Source organism: Bos mutus, chromosome 27, assembly GCF_027580195.1.
Source record: "Bos mutus isolate GX-2022 chromosome 27, NWIPB_WYAK_1.1, whole genome shotgun sequence".
NCBI classification, from domain to species: domain Eukaryota; kingdom Metazoa; phylum Chordata; class Mammalia; order Artiodactyla; family Bovidae; genus Bos; species Bos mutus.
The window spans coordinates 10995332-11015982 of NC_091643.1; the positions used below are offsets into that span (position 1 = coordinate 10995332).

General features: G+C 42.0%; 1 protein-coding gene across 1 annotated transcript in view; it reads right to left on the reverse strand.

The window, feature by feature from the left end:
* Window positions 1–5868: 5868 nt before the first annotated feature.
* The window catches only part of LOC102268068 (disintegrin and metalloproteinase domain-containing protein 5-like), a 112184-nt gene continuing 97401 nt past the window's right edge, over window positions 5869–20651 (reverse strand). Inside the window, exon 14 of the mRNA XM_070364107.1 lies at window positions 5869–6055. Coding sequence (XP_070220208.1) covers window positions 5869–6055 — 187 coding nt within the window. The remainder of the gene's footprint in view (window positions 6056–20651) is intronic.

Below are 20651 nucleotides of genomic sequence, written 5' to 3' on the forward strand. Positions count from 1 at the left end.
AAAGCATTACTACTTCGGCACTCTGTCTTCTTTATGGTCTAGCTCTCACATCCATACATGACTACTGGAAAGACCATACCTCTGAGTATATGGACCTTTGCTGGCAAAGTGATCTTTGCTTTTTAGCACAGTTTAGTCTCACTAAATATCAATAAATCATCAATCTATGTATGAATTCCCTCACTTCCCTTGCTAACATGTTTCCAAAAAGGTGGACGCTATCCCAAAAACCATGCGGAAATACTGCCCAGGTATATTGGGTAGCCTCCAGGGCGTCAACGTCCTATTCAAATACAAAAAGGTATGAGGAGTATGGATGCAAGGGAATAGAGAAAATGCAGCTTTGAGGTCCAAAACAGAAATACTGGGTGTCCCCTGGCAGGCAGTTGGACAAGAGGGTGTGTGGGTTTAACACCACTGGGTGAATAGGAATGACAGCCACATTTAGTGTTTGCAAGTCTTGCACAAACTGATATTTCTCATTAGGTTTATGAATGGGGAGGTCTGGGGTGTTGCAAGAGGATTGGCAGGGCTTAATGAGTCCATGTTTGAAAAATGTGATGGGCAGTGATTGTGTCCTCATCAGAGTCTCAGATTTAAAGATATGTCCTTCCAGGGGTATTTTTCCCCAGGCCTTAATCATTCTTATTGTGGGAGGGGGGATGGGGTAGGGGGAGCCAGGGGGGATGCCTGGGGAGTATCTTGATGAGCAGAAGGTGGTTCCCCAGGGGCTGCTAACAGATGCAGTCTCTGTTTGAATTCTCTACCTCCTTGGACTTCACCTTGTCCTAAGCACATCAGTTCAATTCAGTTCAGTCACTCCGTTGTGTCCGACTCTTAGTGACCCCATGAACTGCAGCATGCCAGGCCTCCCTGTCCATCCTGGCACTCCTGGAGTCCAGCCAAACCCATGTCCATTGTGTTGGTGATGCCATCCAACCATCTCATCCTCTGTCGTCCCCTTATCCTCCAGTCCTCAATCTTTCCCAGCATCAGAATCTTTTCAAATGAGTCAGCTCTTCACATCAGTGGCCAAAGTACTGGAGTTTCAGCTTCAACATCAGTGCCTCCAATGAACACCCAAGACTGATCTCCTTTAGGATGGACTGGTTGGATCTCCTTGCAGTCCAAGGGTCTCTCAAGAGTCTTCTCCAACACCACAGTTCAAAAGCATCAATTCTTCTGCACTCAGCTTTCTTTATAGTCCAACTCTCACATCCATACATGACTACTGGAAAAACCATAGCCTTGACTGCTGCTGTTGCTAAGTCGCTTCAGTCGTGTCCGACTCTGTGCGACCCCATAGATGGCAGCTCACCAGGATCCCCTGTCCCTGGGATTCTCCAGGCAAGAACACTAGAGTGGGTTGTCATTTCCTTCTCCAGTGCATGAAAGTGAAAAGTGAAAGTGAAGTCGCTCAGTCATGTCCGACTCTTCAAGACGCCATGGACTGCAGCCTACCAGGCTCCTCTAACCATGGGATTTTCCAGGCAAGAATACTGGCGTGGGGTGCCATCACCTTCTCTGATAGCCTTGACTAGACAGACCTTTCTTGGCAAAGAAATGTCTCTGCTTTTTAATATGCTGTCTAACTTTCCTTCCAAGGAGCAAACATCTTTCAATTTCATGGCTGCAATCACCATCTGAAGTGATTTTGGAGCCCAGAAAAATAAAGTCTGACACTGTTTCCACTGTTTCCCCATCTGTTTGCCATGAAGTGATGGGACCAGACACCATGATCTTAGTTTTCTGAATGTTGAGCTTTAAACCAACTTTTTCATTCTCCTCTTTCACTTTCCCCAAGAGGCTCTTCAGTTCTTCACTTTCTGCTGTTAGAGTGGTGTCAACTGCATTTCTGAGGTTATTGATATTTCTCCCAACAATCTTGATTCCAGCTTGTGCTTCTTCCAGCCCGGAATTTCTCATGATTTACTCTGCATAGAAGTTGATGCATAGAAGTTAAATAAGCAGGGTGACAATACAGCTTTGACACACTCCTTGTCTGATTTGGAACCAGTCTGTTGTTCCATGTCCAGTTCTAACTGTTGCTTCCTGACCTGCATACAGGTTTCCCAAGAGGCAGGTCAGGTGGTCTGGCATTCCCATCTCTTTCAGAATTTCCCACAGTTTGTTGTGATCCACACAGTCAAAGGCTTTGGCATAGTCAATAAAGCAGAAATAGATGTTTTTTTCTGGAACTCTCTTGCTTTTTCGATGATCCAGCGGATGTTGGCAATTTGATCTCTGGTTCCTCTGCCTTTTCTAAAACCAGCTTGAACATCTGGAAGTTCACGGTTCACATATTGCTGAAGCCTGGCTTGGAGAATTTTGAGCATTACTTTACTAGCGTGTGAGATGGGTGGAGTTGTGCAGTTGTTTGAGCATTCTTTGGCATTGCCTTTCTTTGGGATTGGAATGAAAACTGACCTTTTCCAGTCCTGTGGCCACTGCAGAGTTTTCCAAATTTGCTGATATATTGAGTGCAGCACTCTCACAGCATCGTCCTCATACTAGCTCTTGATTGATTTAGCAAATCTCTCCAGAGAAGAGGGTCAGAGCATTCTGCCATATACAAAAAGGAGTGAGTAATATTAATAGACCCGATTCTGCAGGCAAGGGGAGATGTATATTGCCTTACCATTGTCCATCTGTCAGCTACCATCACAGTGCAGTTAGGGTTGGAGAGAGGGCCAGCCAGCCAAGCCAGAACAGAGCAGGAGGCTCCAGTGTTAACAAGAATTAATTTCTGCTTCCCGCCACATCGCGAGTGACCCACAGCTCCTCTGGAGTCATGAGGATGGATCAAGTGGGATGTGGACCTGGAGAGGCACTCTGGCCCCATCAGATGGTGTGCAGGAATCTCTCATAGGAGAGATTTGCAAGAAGCTAGAAGGACATCCTTCCTTCCAGTGCCCTCCCTTTCAACAAAAGACATGCTGCTTTGGGCCCAGACAGCTTAAATTGAGTCAGCTTTCTTGGTCCTCCAGGGTCCCCTTGAGGTCATGGGAATTCTCCAATACAGTCAAAAGCTTTTAGTCTCATATCTTTTCTGGCCTCTTCTGTGAAGTATTGCTTATTACTGACCTTGAAGTCCTTCTCTACCAAGGTTGACAACAGGGTTCGTGGCCCAGCCTCAAGCTTGTCTAATGTTTTCCAGATGTCAGGAGTGGCCTGGGAGATAAAATGCATGGCCAATAGCAACCTCCCTTCGCCGACTCAGGGTCTGGGTGAGTGTCCTTCCTGAAGTCCCTGTCACCTGGCTCAGGAAGACGGCCAGGTTTTCATCTTTTTCCTGTGTAATCTCTCAGACCTTATCATAATTTAAAGGCTTCGCTATACGCCTTTTCATGGTTTCCGACAGACAAGTAGCATAATGTCTCCTCCCAGCATGCCTACATTGTCTTCATAGTCCCAGCATGAGTCATGTTCGGGGTTCATCCCCACCTGCCTGATAAGTTTGGTGGCACTGACTGGCGGCAAGCAGGCTATCTGAGGGTCTCCTGGCATTTCTCAGTCTCTGCTCCTTTTCATTATGGGTACAACAGGGGGCCAGAGTAACCATGATGTCCTGCCAGGTGAGAGAGAATGTCAACCCCAGCCTGGTCAGTTCATCCTTAAACTTGTCAGAGTTCTTTGAGAAGGGGACATGCCCTTGAGTCGTCACTCGACTCCCAGCAGCTGGGAGTCTTCTACTTCCCAGAAGAATTAAAAGGTCTTGTGGGGTGGAGATGAGGGCTATCTTTGAGCTCAATTAGAGCCTCCCTGGGGAAAGCTTTGGAGGCTCCAATTTGGGAGGGTTCTGATTTGACAAGGTAAGACGGAAGGCGGGGGGTGCTGAAGGCGGTGATGAAAGGAAAAAAATGGGGCCTGAGAAGGGGGTTTGAGGGGCCAATGGCTCATTGCCGGTTGAAAGACTGGGGTCCCTGAGAAGGTCTGGCTCCGAGTCTCTTGCGGGCAGCACAGGAACAGAAGGTCCTCACTCAACGACAGGAACCCTTCAGTCAGGGCTCTCGATAAAGTCTCATAAAGAGGGCACATACTCGACCTCCCTCCATTTTTGAGACTTCTTTCTAAATTGGTCCAACTGCAAACTGGTGTCCAAGTTTAAAGGATCCCCCATGCTAGGGCCACGTCTCCTGGTCACCTGAGGCACGTTGGTGTCAGGCTGCACTGCAAAAGAAAATCAGGGTTTTTTTTTTTTTTTTTTTGTTTTTAACTGTCTCCACAATCTTCTATTGTTGAGAATGCAGCCCTGAGGAGAATCTGTGGGGATTCCCTGGGCATTTTCTATGTTTCCATATAAGCCTGGAGGCTAACAATGAGAGACCCTGGGAATTTGAGGCCTGGTATAACCACCAAGGGGATCACAGAATTCCCTCCTCAGAATCAGACACACAGACAAGGGGGTTTCCACGATGAAGGGGATGGGAGTGTAGGCATGAGGTCCAAGGGAGAGGAAAAGAGGGATAAATGACTGAAAAGGGAAAAGAGACAGAGAGATTGCCTTTTCCACTCACCCCCTACAGATGTCTATTCAGGCACCCACCCTGGGGCTTCCAGAAAGGGCCAGCGAAGGAGGAGCACCCCGTCCACTGCCTGCCAGGTCCTCGAGCCCAGAATCCAGCCAGTTGTACTGTTGTGAAAGTGAAAGTGTTTGTCGCTCAGTAGTGTCCCATTCTTTGCGACCCAGTGGACTGCAGCCCGCCAGGCTCCTCTATCCACAGAATTCTCCAGGCAAGAATACTGGAGTGGGTTTGCCGTCTCCTTCTCCAGGGGATCTTCCCCACCCAGGGATCAAACTCTGGTCTCCCGCATTGCAGGCAGATTCTTTACCAACTGAGCCTCCAGGGAAGCTTGTACACTGTGTGTGGAACTCGCGCCTATGCATACAACACAGAAATCTGCTGCTTCAGCCCTTTCCCTCAGGGCTTCTCTCTCCAGCAGGAAAATAAAGATGAGGATATTGGGACGATCGGACTTCTGGACACGACATGATACGAGGTGATTCCCCTATCACCCTCATGAATCTCTGGTCAGGAAGAGCCCCCAAGGCAGGGGGCTGTGTGCTGTGAGGCAAACCTCTCCCACCTCTGCTGGTCACGGTCTAGATGAGCCACTGCCGGCCCGAGGGAGCTGGTCCCACAAGCTGAGAGGAGTGATGCGGTAGCCGACCACGGTCCTCCCTCTCGGAAGGACAGGACAAAAGGAGAGGATGGAGAGGGGACAGCAGCAGCTGTCAGGAGAAGGAAGGGGCAAAGGGGAGAAGGAAGTGTTGTCTGAATGAGGGTCCTGAGGCCCCCAGGGGCCAGGAAGGCAGACTTACCAAACGTGGGGGCAGTTAGGATTTTGGTCCTCTTGTTCATAATTTGCTCCAACTGGGCATGCACTCAATTACTTTTAGTCCATGCTCCATTACTCTGGGAGAAAATTTAACTGCCACTGTTTACATTGATTATACTTTTAGAGTAGCTCATGATTTTGGAATGTTGTGGAAGCAACCTGGTTTCCTTCTAACAGAAATACAATTTTAAACAGCCCTAAATTCACCAATTATTAGATGCAATACTTTAAGCCTGCCACTTCAGCTATTATGATGACTCTGGCGAATCCTAAACTTGACTCTCTGGGACTGAAGGGAATAACTTTTCTGGCATTTCTGCAAGGAATTAAAGGGCAACAGCTGCCAAACTTCTGTCATGGTCCAAAGGGATAGTTCTCCAAACGAAAACAGAAAAACTGACTAGAGAAGCTCGACAATTGGCCTCAAAAGAAAAAATAAAAAAGGAAAATGTAGGTTAAAAGTTAAACAACTGTTCTTGTGATAAAAAGAGAAATCTCTGGTTTAGACCAATTTATTCCTTCTCAGATTCAGATTTCCAGTTTCACTCCCTGCTCTGCAATAATGGATTGAACACTATTTTCTCCGTTCGTGAAGGCAATGGTAGGACTAGCCAGCAGAGGGCACCAGAGGCACACTGAAGGAAGAACAGACTCCATCCACGTGTAGTGTTTTTGGCTTTTTTTCGGTGCTGCACAGGGCGTGAGCAGCGGCGGCCTAAGAAGACATCCAATGATGCTTTGTCCCAGGTGCTCACGCTATCAGAGTATGTCTCCCTTAGGTGATCTCGCTGGCCTCCCTGGGTCCAGTAACCACATTCTTGGATCCTACGGAGAAGGCGATGGCACCCCACTCCAGTACTCTTGCCTGGAAAGTCCCATGGATGGAGGAGCCTGGTGGGCTGCAGTCCATGGGGTGGCAAAGAGTCGGACACGACTGAGCGACTTCACTTTCACTCTTCGGTTTCATGCATCGGAGAAGGAAATGGCAACCCACTCCAGTGTTCTTGCCTGGAGAATCCCAGGGATGGCGGAGCCTGGTGGGCTGCCATCTATGGGGTCACACAGAGTTGGACACGACTGAAGTGACTTAGCACTTAGCACTGATACCGCATCATGGACTTCAGGTCTTGCTCCTGTGGCACCACCTCCACAGACTTTGTACAACCCCTGCAACAGTTGTGGTTTACCCACACCCACCCTGATTCAGGCACTGTACACTCCAGCTCGCACACAAAGTGGCATTGGTTCTCTCAGCAGCACCAGCTGGAGTTATGTTTTCTGCTTTTCTCCATGTCTGTGGACCACCTCTGGCCCAAGCCATCAAGTAGGCAGAAATTACACCTTCTCCAATGAGGTCTGAACCTCAGCCTTGGGAGAGTGGCCACTCTTGCAAGCGTATCCTTCCTTGGGTAGTTTCCCTCAGACCTAAGATACCTGTTGCGTTCTCATGATATCTTTATAATGGCTCTCCAATGGAGTATATTATTAAACTACCTATTTAAATTACTGTGTAATCCCTGATCTCCTGATTGGACCCGGACGAATATAAGGCCACAGGCACAAGCTAGAGGAGGAACACCACTGCTCCTGTGCTGAATGACACAGGAGTCTGACTCTACGACTTGGCAGACCGTAATGAGCAGTCCAAATGGATGGCCACCTGGTGTCCCATGGTAAAATATTCCATCTCTACTAGAACCCAGTAACACACCATTTCTCAAAAGATACATAAAAATTAGGTTCATGACTTTGAAAAGAACCTTTGCAAGTAAGTGGCCCTGATGCTTTTGCTTCCTTGAAAGTATTACTCGCTCAGTCATGTCTGACTTTTTGCAATCCCGTGGACTGTAGCCCGCCAGGCTCCTCTGTCCACGGGATTCTCTAGGCGAGAATACTGGAGTGGGTTGCCGTGCCCTCCTCCAGAGGATCTTCCCGACCAGGGATTGAACCCCAGTCTCCTATATTGCAGGCAGATTCTTTACTGTCTAGGCCACCAGGGAAGCCATTAGCTTCATGGTAAACCTCCTCTTGGTAAACAGGAATCTGAACACACTAAAGCAGGTACACAGCTTTGAAAGAGGAGAGGTGGTAACAAGAGAAAGACTGGATTCAACAACTCCTGAGTAAATGCCACTAGGACAAGTCATAGGCTAGCTGAAGTCCATGAGGGAGGAAGGAGGAAAGTAGGGGAGAGCTTCAGGTCAACTGAAAGAGCAGAAAGGAAAAGGGATACTCTGCTGGGGTCTTTAGACACAACTGGCAGGCTCTCAGGGCTTTGTGGGGTGAGGGTCTTTGACTGCTTTTAGCTGACTCAGAGTCTTTTTCAAGTTAGATACAGCGGAAGTTGAAACTGAAAATACAGAGAAAACACCAGACATAATTAGGGTGATTCAGGTGCAGATGATTTATTATTTCATAATTTAAACCCTCAGCACCGACAACAGAGGGGACATAGAAACATGCTTTTTTTTTTTTTTTCCTTCTTGGTTTAGGCCAGTTTCTGGTGATTTATTTGGTACTATCCTCTCTATAGGGCAAGACCGTCAGTGACTGTTGCTATAAGGGAAAACAAGATAAAGCACAAAATGAAATAACAGTGTTACTATTTTTTTGAGCCCACATATTTCTAATACAAGCAATTTATTTAAAAGGCATGGAAATTGAAGAGAGAGGATCAAGTAAATAATAATCAATTCCAGAAAAAAAAAATCATCTGTTAACTCAGCTGCAAATAGTCTTAGTCTTGTGTCTTCCTAAAATATCCTAAGTGCTTATTTATCAATTTTTGGTAACTATTTAGGTCAATAAAGCAAAGTGCCTCTAAAATTCCATTCTAAGTATATAAACTGATTTTAGTTTAGAACAAAAAAGAAAGAGATACAATATTTCTAAGTACAATCACATTCTATAAAGGATAAAAACACAAACACACATGAACACACCTGTCTATACATCTATATATTGAAATAATTTAACAATGATCATCCTGGGTGCTAATATTAATGGTTAGTTTTTATTGTTTTGAATAGTTTTAAAGGAATATTTAGATTCTCATGAAAGAACACACTAAAAAATACCCCACCAATAGTCTTCAACAATGACAAGGACATCAAAAACAAAAAACCTAAAAACTAATCAGAGCCAAGAGGAGCCAAAGGAAACATTAAACAAAAAATAATGATGTCTCATGAATGGACTCTGGACCAGAAGAAGGACATCTATTAAAAGCTAAGAAAATATGAATACAGTATGGACCTTAGTTAATAATAATATATTAAATTGCTTTATCAATTGTAACTTATCAACTAATATTAGATGGTAATAATAGAGAAGACTGATTGTAAAATATATGTAAAGTTGTACTCTTTTCTCAATTTTTCTGTAAACTGAAAATGTTTCAATGCAATAAAGCCTCTTTGGAATAAAAAAATGCATGAGTGTTTATTACTTGTTACTACTATAATAAGCAGAATGATTTGCATACTTACAAGCATATACAATTTATTGAATAAATCAAGAGAGGGGAGTAATGGCAAGATACAGGCATTGCAAGCTCTCTGGACAGAAAAGGATCTTACTCTCATTAAAATCTAAGGTAATCCTTCAGAATTATGATTAATGGAAATGCTTAAGCAAAAATAAAGTCAAAATGTTTGTTGTAAAACTCAGCACAAAACTAAAAATGATAAAATATTTTTGGAGCCAAGAAAATAATGTTTAAAAAACAAGAATTAATTAACAGTAGGCTAGATCTAACGTTCAAACTTAACAGAAAAATCAGTGGAGAGAGTTAAGAGAGGGTAAAAATACACTCAGCATTTCTTAAAGTAAATAGAGCCTCAAAAGTGCCTCTAATCTGTTACTATTAATAGTATATTACATATTTGTCTTTCTATGCATACTCATTAAAGAAAGAGCTCATTACGGAGAACAAGATGGCAGAGAAGTAAGTGGACCATGGAGTACATCTCTCTCCACGGATACATCAGGAATACACCTTCAGACACAGAAGTGCATGCAGGACACCAGCTGAGAGTGGACAGGAGTCCCTGACCAGAGGAAAAGATTAGACACACGCAAAACTCAGTAGGACAAGGAACTGGGGGGAAACAGGAGTGTGAGTGGGACTGGACCTGCCCTCTGCAGGTGGGGGAACTGAAGCAGGGGTCCACTCCCCACATCATAGGGGCAACTGTCTGAGTCAGAGGAAAAACACTTAAGGCTGAGAGTAAAACAGTCAATTTGTGGCAGCCTAAATGGAATGAGTCTCAGACAGTCCTTGCCGCAGCCATACATACCCTGGACAGGGACGCAGGTCCCCTGGAAGAGGCAGCGATGCAAGCTGGAGTTTAGGGATTGTGGAGAAATCCCAGGGCGAGGGCTGCTGTTGACTGCAGAGAGACGGATTGAGAGGATGTGAGGGAGGAGATTGTGGTGGGAAAAGCCTGTGGAGGAAAGCCAGGCAGCCATGGAAGCAAGGCAATACGGCTGAGTCACGTGTAGGGGGTGGAGCCATCACCATGGCCTCTCTCTCCGAACACGCCTGCATCAGCAGCTGAACAACAGAAAGGCTGGCCTTCAAACACCTGACACACTGAACGACAGAGTAGGACCCCACACAGGGTGCCCCTATAAGTGACTGATGTGCAAGACCACACAGTAGGACCCCAGCCAGGGGGGCCCCTCTGTGTGCCTGACACACCGAACAACAGAGAAGGACCCCGAGTAAGGGAGCCCTCTAAGTGCCTGAATGCGAGGAGATATGAAGAAAAGCTGGCCAAAGAGGCCTTCTGATCCCCAGCTACAAGAGGCTCGGAAAAGACTCTGATAGAGCCGTAACTCCTGTGGTGGAGGCAGTCCATGTCCCTGCACACTTGGCACCACCAGGGTCCCTGCAAGCCAAGCAGCTGTGCCAACTTCATGCTCAACCCTCACTGGGGCAGAGCTGACACAGGCAAAAATGTCCTGCCTTTATGCACCCAGGGTCGTTTAGGTCTGTCCAACTCTTTGCAACCCTGTGGACTGTGGCCTGTCAGGCTTCCAGGCAAGGATACTGGAGCATATTGGCCAATACTGGTTGCCATACCCTTCTAGAGCACTATATTTCATGCTGCCCTGGCTGCCAACTCCCCTGAGTCCCTGGTGCTGCCAGAGCCCCTGCAACCCAAGCAGCTGTACCACCTCCACACCTGGCCCTCACTGGGGAACACCCAAGTCCTCCAGGGCAGCCTCAGGAGGAAACCCCAGTGGACTAGCCACATGCAGAGATGGAAAGAAAATCACAATTGAAACCCAGGGACAGTGTGGCTAAGGAAGAAGACCCAAACCCCTCCCACCAGCTGTACAAGCTGCACATTAAATCCGCATGATCAACTAGGCAGACTCTGTGTCTATGGAACATATATAAAAGGGCATTGAGAGCTCCCACAAAAGAAAACACACTAGTTCTGACAGCTGTGGACATTGGAGGCAAGAACACACAGGAGTAGGAGCAGATTAGAATCTGAGCTGCCCCCACAGCAGGTCCTGAGACCAGCACAGTGTTGGAGGGCATCCTAGGGAGGTGAGGCAGACTGTGACTCCCAGCGAGGGAAAGGACGCTGACAGCAGTGACTCAAGAAAAACATTTATTATTCTTGTGTTTTGACTTGTTCTGTAGACTCTTTGGGGTTTTTTTTTTTCTTTTTTCACTTTTTTGTTTTTCTATTTTTTTCCCTTCCCACCACCTCCCCCCATTGTAGTTGTCAATTTTATTGGCACTATGAAATCTAATTAAGCTTTTGAGTTTTATTTTTTCTTTCTCAGTCACTTTTTTTGTTCCTATAAACTTCTGCCTCTACACTGGACTTTTGGAAATCTATGGAGATTTTCTTTTTTTTTTTTTCCTTTTTTTTCCCTTTTTTTTTTCCTCTTTTAATTTTTAACTTTTTAAAAACCTATTATTATTTTTACACATTTATTCCTTCGTTTGCTTTTCTTTTTGTAGCTCTATTTAACTTTGCATATCTATTCTTTCTTTATTTATTTCTTTCCGTTTCTCTCACAATATTTGTTACTTTTGTTTTCATTGCTTTATTCCCCACTTGACACCTTGCTTTAGTTTTGTTTTCCAGTTTATGCTTTAGTTAGTTTCATTTTTGGAGAAGGCAATGGCACCCCACTCCAGCACTCTTGCCTGGAAAATCCCATGGATGGAGGAGCCTGGTAGGCTGCAGTCCATGGGGTCGCTAAGAGTCAGACACGACTGGGCGACTTCACTTTGACTTTTCACTTTCATGTATTGGAGGAGGAAATGGCAACTCACTTCTCTTCCCCTTGCAGTTAATCTTTAATGTATATAAATCTTCTTTATCTACCTCTATTTAACTTTGCATATCTATTCTTTCTTCCTCTCAACATGTTTATTAGTTTTGTTTTCATTGCTTTATTCCCCACTTGGCACCTTGCTTTAGTTTGTTTCACAGTTTGTGCTTTAGTTAGTTTTGTTCTTAACTGGTAGATATAATTTTTGGTTTCTTTTGTTCGGCGGGTCAATCTACTGTATTTTATTTTTGTTGGATTGTTTTGATTTTACTAATGAGTATATATGTATAGGTATATATTTCATTATTTTCATTATTATTTGCCTGATTTTATAACTGACATTTGTCTAAGGTTCCTCTTTGGCTTCTCATTTTGGGTATTTGTTTTAGTCTCACTGAATGCCATAACAAACCACTTGTGGAATCTTAGTTCCTGACCAGAGATCAAGCCCTGAGCCACTGGAGTGGGAACACTGACTCCAAGACCCTAGACTACCAGAGAACTAACCATCAGTTCAGTTCAGTTGCTCAGTCATGTCCGACTCTTTGTGACCCCATGAATTGCAGCACGCCAGGCCTCCCTGTCCAACACCAACTCCTGGAGTTCACTCAAACTCATATCCATCGAGTGGGTGATGCCATCCAGCCATCTCATCCTCTGTTGTCCCCTTCTCCTCCTGCCCCCAATCTCTCCCAGCATCAGAGTCTTTTCCAATGAGTCAACTCTTTGCATGAGGTGGTCAAAGTATTGGAGTTTCAGCTTTTGCATCGCTCCTTCTAAAGAACACCCAGGACCCATCTCCTTTAGAATGGACTGGTTAGATCAGCTTGCAGTCCAAGGGACTCTCAAGAGTCTTCTCCAACACCACAGTTCAGGGGCATCAATTCTTCGGCGCTCAGCTTTCTTCACAATCCAACTCTCACATCCATACATGACTACTGGAAAAACCATAGCCTTGACTAGACGGACATTTGTTGGCAAAGTAATGTCTCTGCTTTTGAACATGTTATCTAGGTTGGTCATAACTTTCCTTCCAAAGAGTAAGCGTCTTTTAATTTCATGGCTGCAGTCACCATCTGCAGTGATTTTGGAGCCCCCCAAAATAAAATCTGACACTGTTTCCACTGTTTCCCCATCTATTTCCCATGAAGTGATGAGACCAGATGCCATGATCTTAGTTTTCTGAATGTTGAGCTTCAAGCCAACTTTTTCACTCTCCACTTTCAATTTCATCAAGGGGCATACAAAGTTAATCAAATAGTGAGAACTCACACAAAGGAAACCACTGGGGTACAAGACCTGGCATTACCCAACCACCAGAAGCACCCTGCACAGGTGGTGCTAAACAAACAAAACAAAAATACAAATCCAGTCATCAGCAAATAGGATTACCACCTCACTCAGCCTTGACCATTAGAGGGGGAAAAAAAAAAAAATAGCAGAACTCTCACCCTAATCAGGGCTTATACAAACTACTGGACCAAACTTAGGAGGGCAGAAACCAAATGTAAGAAAGAATTCAAACTTGAAGGCTAGAAAAGGAGACCTCAAACACAATACCTTTTTAAAAAAGTAATGAAAAGGCCAAGAAATACTACACAATTGTAGGAACAAACTAGAAACACAGAAGTCCAAATAAATGAAGAGGAAATAGGCAAGCTATCTGAAAAATAATTCAGAATAATGATAGTAAAGATGATCAAAAACCTTGAAAACAGAATGGAGAAAATGCAAGAATCAATTAACAACAGCCTAGAAGAATTAAAGAATAAACATGCAGAGACAAACAACACAATGACTGAAATTAAAAATACTCTAGAAAAAATCAGTAGCAGAATATCTATGGCAGAACCAATCAGTGAGCTAGAAGATAAAATGATGGAAACAACTTCTGAAGAGCAAAATAAAGTAAAAAGAGTGAAAAGAACTGAGGATAGTCCCAGAGAGCTCTAGGACAATACCAAACATACCAAGGTTCGAATTATATGGGTCCCAGAAGAAGAAGAGAACAAGAAAGGTTACGAGAAAATTTTTGAAGAGATTATAGTTGAAATTTTCCCCAACATGGGAAAGGAAATAGTCAATCAAGTCCAAGAGGCACAAAGAGTCCCATACAGGATAAACTCAAAGAGAAACATGCCAAGAAACCTACTCATCAAACTTACAAAGATTAAGACAAAGAATATTAAAAGCAGCAAGGAAAAATCAACAAGTAACATACAAGGGAATCCCCATACACTTAACAGCTGATCTTTCAGCAGAAACTCTGCAGGCCAGAAAGGAATGGCAGGATATATTTAAAGTACTGAATGAGAAAAATCTACAACCAAGATTACTGTACCTGCAAGGATCTCATTCAAAATTGATGGAGAAATAAAAATTTTTTCAGACAAGCAAAAGTTAAGAGAATTCAGTGCAACTAAACCAACTTTAAAAACAAATGTTAAATGGACTTATATAGTCAAGAAATACAACAGAAGAAAAAAGACCTACAAAATCAACCCCAAACAATTAAGAAAATAGAAACAGGAACATATATATCAATAATTACTTTAAAGTAACTGGATTAAATGCTCAAACCAAAAGACACAGACTGGCTGAATGGATACAAAAACAAGACCCATATATATGCTATCTACAAGAAACTCACTTCAGACCTAAAGACACATATGGACTGAAAGTGAGAGGATGGAAAAATATATTCCATGCAAATGGGAAGCAAAATAAAGCAGGAGTAGCAATCCTCACATTAGACAAAATAGACCTTAAAATAAAGATTACAGAAGATAAGGAAGGACACTACATAATGACCAAGGGATCAATCCAAGAGGGAGACATAACAATTATAAATATCAATGCACCCAACACAGGAGCACCTCAATACATAAGACAAACACTAACAGATATAAAAGGAGAAATTGACAGTAACACAATAACAGTAGGAAACTTTAACAGCCCACTCACACCAATGGACAGGTCATCAAAACAGAAAATTAATAAGGGAACACAAGTCTTAAAGGATACATTAGATGAGATGGATCTCACTGATATCTTCAGGACATTCCATCCAAATGCAGAAGAATAAGCCTTCTTCTCAAGGCCACATAAAACATTCTCCAGGATAGATCACATCTTGGGTCACAAATCAAACCTCAGTAAATTTAAGAAAATTGAAATTATATCAAGCATCTTCTCTGACCACAATGCTATAAGACTAGATATCAATTACAAGAAAAAAAACTGTAAGAAGCACAAACACATGGAGATTAAACAGCACATTTCTAAATAACCAACAGGTTACTGAAGAAATCAAAAGGGAAATCAAAATATTTCTAGAAACAAATGACAATGAAAACATGACAACTCAAAACCTATGGGATGCAGCAAAAACAGTTCTAAGAGGGAAGTTTATAACAATACAATCCTACTCAAGAAACAAGAAAAACATCGAACAGACAACCTAACTTTACATCCAAAACAACTGGGAAAAGAAGAACTAAAAGACCCAAAAATTAATTGAAGGAAAGATATCATAAAGATCTGAGCAGAACTAAACAAAAAAGAAATTAAAAAAAAAACATACTAAAGATTAATAAAAATAAAAGCTGGTTCTTTGAGAAGATAAACAAAATTGACAAAACTTTAGCCAGACTCATAAAGAAAAAAGAAGAATCAGGATGGGGAACACGTGTACACCCGTGGCGGATGCATGTTGATATATGGCAAAACCAATACAATATTGTAAAGTAAAAAAAAAAAAAGAATCAAATCAACAAAATTAGAAATGAAAAAGGAGACATTACAACAGACAATGCAGAAATACAAAGGATTATAAGAGACTATTACGAACAATTATATGGCAATAAAATGGATAACCTGGAAGAAATGGACAGATTCTTAGAAAAGTTCAATCTTCCAAGATTGAACCAGGAAGAAGTAGATACTATGAACAACCCAATTACAAGCACTGAAATTGAAGCTGGGATCAAAAATCTCCCAAAAAACAAAAGCCCAGGACCAAATGGCTTCACAAGAGAATTCTATCATTCAGAGAAGAGCTAGTACCTATCCTTCTAAAACTCTTTCAAACAATTGCAGAGGAAGGAACACTTCCAAACTCATTCTACAAGGCCACCCACCATCACCCTAATACCAAAACCAGAGACAACACACAAAAAAACTACAGGCCAATATCACTGATGAACATAGATGCAAAAGTCCTCAACAAAATTTTAGCAAACAGAATTCAGCAACACATCAAAAAGCTCCTACACCATGATCAAGTTGGGTTTATTCCAGGAATGCAAGGATTCTTCAGTATATGCAATTCAATGTGATACACTAGATTAACAAACTGAAAGATAAAAACCATACGATCATCTCAATAGATGCAGAAAAGGCCTTTGACAAAATTCAGCACCGATTTATGATGAAAACTCTTCAAAGAACAGGCATAGAAGGAACCTATCTCAACACAGTGAAGACCATATAGATAAGCCTACAGCAAACATTATTCTCAATGGTGAAGAACTGAAAGCATTCCCCCTAAGATCAAGAACAACACAAGGGTGTCCACTTTCACCACTATTACTCAACATAGTTCTGGAAGTCCTAACTACAGCAATTAGAGAAGGAAAAAATAAATAAAATAAAAGGAATCCAGATCAGGAAAGAAGTAAAGCTCTCACTGTTTGCAGATGACATGATACTGTACATGGAAAACCCTGAAGATAGTATCAGAAAATTACTAGAGCTAATCAGTGAATTTAGCAAAGTTGGAGGATACAAAATCAATACACAGAAATCACTTGCAGTTCTATATACTAACAATCTATCAGATTGATAGAAAAATCAATTTTCTGAAAAATCAGAAAGAGAAATTAAGGAATCGATCCCATTCACCACTGCAACAAAAAGAATTAAATATATAGGAATAAACTTACCCACAGAAAATTATAACACACTAATGAAAGAAATCAAAGATTACATAAACAGATGTGTTCCTGGGTAGGAAGAATCAATATTGTGAAAATGACTATACTACCAAATGCAATCAACAGATTCAATGCAATCCCTATCAAATTACCAATGGCATTTTTCACAGAACTAGAACTAAAAAATTCACAATTCACATGGAAACACAAAAGACCCTGAATAGCCAAAGCAGTCTTGAGAAAGAATGGAGCTGGAGGAAACAACCTTCCTGACTTCAGATTATACTATAAAGCTACAGTCATCAAGACTGTATGGTACTGGCACATAAACAGAAATATAGACAAATGGAACAAGATAGAAAGCCCAGAAATATACCCATGCACCTATGGGTACTTTATATTTGACAAAGGAGGCAAGAATATACGATGGGGCAAAGACAGCCTCTTCGATAAATGATGCTGGGGAAACTGGACAGCTACATGTAAAAGAATGAAACACCCCGTACACAAAGATAAACTCAAAATTGATTAAAGACCCAAATGTAAGACCAGAAACTATAAAACTCTTAGAGGAAAACAAAGGCAGACCACTCGATGACATAAATCAAGGCAAGATCCTCTATGACCCCCTACAAAAATCTGTAAAGCAATTGTCCTTGAATTAAAAAATGAATTAATTAACAAAAAAAGAAAGAGCTCATTACTAAAGGACAAGTGGAAAATTAAGAAAATTTAACATGATAGTGAAAGAAAGTAAAATTTAAGATATACTAAGACTTAGAAAGCATATCACTCAAATGTCCAAATGATTAAAAATAACTAACTTAAAAATGTTACAGCTTGATACAAATAGATAGATAGTGATCATTACAACCAGATAATTTGGCAGTCAAAAAACAAGAGTGTACACATTATATTTATGCTTTGATCAATCTCCCTTCTAGGAATTTACACTGAGGCTATAATTGGATAATTATTCCAAAATGTATATCTATATAAGGATGTTTATTACAGTGTAAAGATTCATAATAATGGATTTCTAAAATGTTATTTTTCATTTTTAGGCTAAATACTATTTGTCACAAAATGATGATATAGGCCTAGATTTTAAGATATAAAAGTTTCCCATAATTAGTCCCCAAGTAAGAAAAAGGGGTATAAATAAGTGGCTTTATATTATTTCTTTAGAAAAATTATTAAGGATATATATACCTATTATATGGAAGTTAATGGAAGTTTTCTGTGGGTATTGTGATGAGAAATTTATTTTTAATTCATATACCTACCAATGTATTTTGGATATTTTAATAAATATTTGATCATCACTAAAAATCAGAAGGGGAAGCTTAGGTGGTGCTAGTGGTAGAGAACCAGCTCACAAATGTAAGAGACATAAGAGTCACCAGTTCAATCCCTGGGTCAGGAAGATCCCCTGGAGGAGGGAATGGCAACGCACTCCAGTATTCTTGCCTGGAGAATCCCCTGGACAGAGAAACCTGGTGGGCTACAGATCAGACATGACTGAAGTGACTAAGCACCCATGCACGTATATTCTGTAGGTTTTGGCTTTTTGAAAATAAAAATCACTGTATTTTACTTCATTGCTTCTGCTGCTGCTAAGTCGCTTCAGTAGTGTCCAACTCTGTGCGACCTCATAGACAGCAATCCACCAGGCTCCCCCGTCCCTGGGATTCTCCAGGCAAGAACACTTGAGTGGGTTGCCATTTCCTTCTCCAATGCATGGAAGTGAAAAGTCAAAGTGAAGTCGCTCAGTCATGTCCGACTCCGAGCGACCCCTTGGACTGCAGCCTACCAGGCTCCTCCATCCATGGGATTCTCCAGGCAAGAGTACTGGAGTGGGTTGCCATTGCCTTCTCCAATTCATTCCTAGTTAGTTCTAAAGTTTATTTGGTTATCCCTATTTTCCCTTCACATGAATTTCAGAATGTTTTTCTACATTTTCTCTACCCCCATACATAAAAAGTATTTTGAATGAGTTTATGTTAAATATACTGAAGCCTACCCAGGAGGCCCTAGAGGTAAAGAATTCACCTGCCAATACAAGAGACTTGAGATGTGGGTTTGCTCTCTGGATTGGCAAGATCTCTGGAGGAGGGCATGGCAATCCACTCTAGTATTCCTGCCTAGAGAATTCCATGGACAGAGGTAGCCCAGAAGGCTACAGCCTATGAAGTCAAAAAGAGGCAGACATGACTGAAGCAACTTAGCACAGCACCTATACATAGATTACTGATGTTTGAAAAGAATAAGCCTTAAATTTAAAAGTATAAAACAAGAAGTAAAGACAAGCAGATTCAAGTTAAATGGAAAAGGAAAGAAAAATATTTTACATAACTAGGCTCAAAATTTATGGAAATTCTTTGTCAAAATTCTAGGAAACACTTTTAATTACTTATAAAATAAATGTAAAATCTAATAAGCATGATAATTTTAAAAATAAAAATTATACATTTAATTGAACCCTGATAGCTTTCAGTTCAGCTCAGTTCAGTCGCTCAGTCATGTCCGACTCTTTGCGACCCCATGAACTACTCCCTGTCCATCACTAACTCCCAGAGTTCACCCAAACTCATGTCTATTGAGTCAGTAATGCCATCCAACCATCTCATCCTCTTATGTCTCCTTTTCCTCCTGCCCTTGATCTTTCCCAGCATCAGGGTCTTTTCAAATGAGTCAGCTTTTCGCATCAGGTGGCCAAAGTATCAGAGTTTCAGCTTCAACATCAGTCCTTCCAATGACTCAGGACTGATCTCCTTTAGGATGGACTAGTTGGATCTCCCTGCAGTCCAAGGGACTCTCAAGAGTCTTCTCCAACACCACAGTTCAAAAGCATCAGTTCTTCTGCACTCAGCTTTCTTTATAGTCGAATTCTTACATCCACACATCACTGTTGGAAAAACTCTTACGGTCTTTTACAGATTGGGACATGGGGACTGGAATCGAAAAGAAAGAGAGAAAAAGAGAGAGAAAGAGCAATATCCCCTGGGTCACATGGAAAGCCAATAAAGCCCATACACAGGACCTGGACCACTCACGAAGGCACAGGGCATCCTCTCAAGGAGGTCTTAAAAGCCAGGGCAAGAAAGTGAGCTCGGTAGGCCTCCACACTCCAAAGAACTTGCCGGAAACAAAAGAAGGACATGGGGGACCCAAGTCTCTAGTGGAACAAGGGTATTTTATTAGCAGAAATGCATGCTTATATATCTTCAGTAAAATGATTACTCAGCCATTAAAAAGAATGAAATTCCACCAGTTGCAATAAAATGGATAGTCTATTAAGTACAAGATTGCTGAAGAGAGTCACTGAAGGGAATCCAAGCACGTGCTCTTTCCCATGATCTCAGTCCTGAGAACTGTGAAGCTCTACTACTTCCTGTACTCCAGAAACTGATAAGGAACAGAGAGTCCTTGAGAAATGGCACACAAAGGAAGAAAATGCAACATATTGGATCCCTTAAAGTTGAATGTACCCTGACAAAAACCCATAGCCTTGATTAGATGGGCTCTTGTTGGCAAAGTAATGTCTCTGCTTTTTCATATGATGTCTAGGTTGGTAATAATTTTCCTTCCAAGGAGTAAGCGTCTTTTAATTTCATGGCTGCAATCACCATCAGCAGTGATTTTGGAGCCCATAAAAATAAAGTCTGACACTGTTTCCACTGTTTCCCCATCTATTTGCCATGAAGTGATGGGACCAGATGCCATAATCTTAGTTTTCTGAATGTTGAGCTTTAAGCCAACTTTTTCACTCTTCTCTTTCACTTTCATCAAGAGGCTCTTCAGTTCTTCACTTTCTGCCATAAGGGTGGTGTCATCTGAGGTTACTGATATTTCTCCCAGCAATCTTGATTCCAGCTTGTGCTTCCTCCAGCCCAGCGTTTCTCATGATGTACTCTGCATAGAAATTAAGTAAGCAGGGTGCCAATATACAACCTTGACATACTCCTTGTCCGATTTGGAACCAGTCTGTTGTTCCATGTCCAGTTCTAACTGTTGCTTCCTGACCTGCACTCTGATAGCTTTAGGAGATGCTAAACTGCTGAACAGGAATAA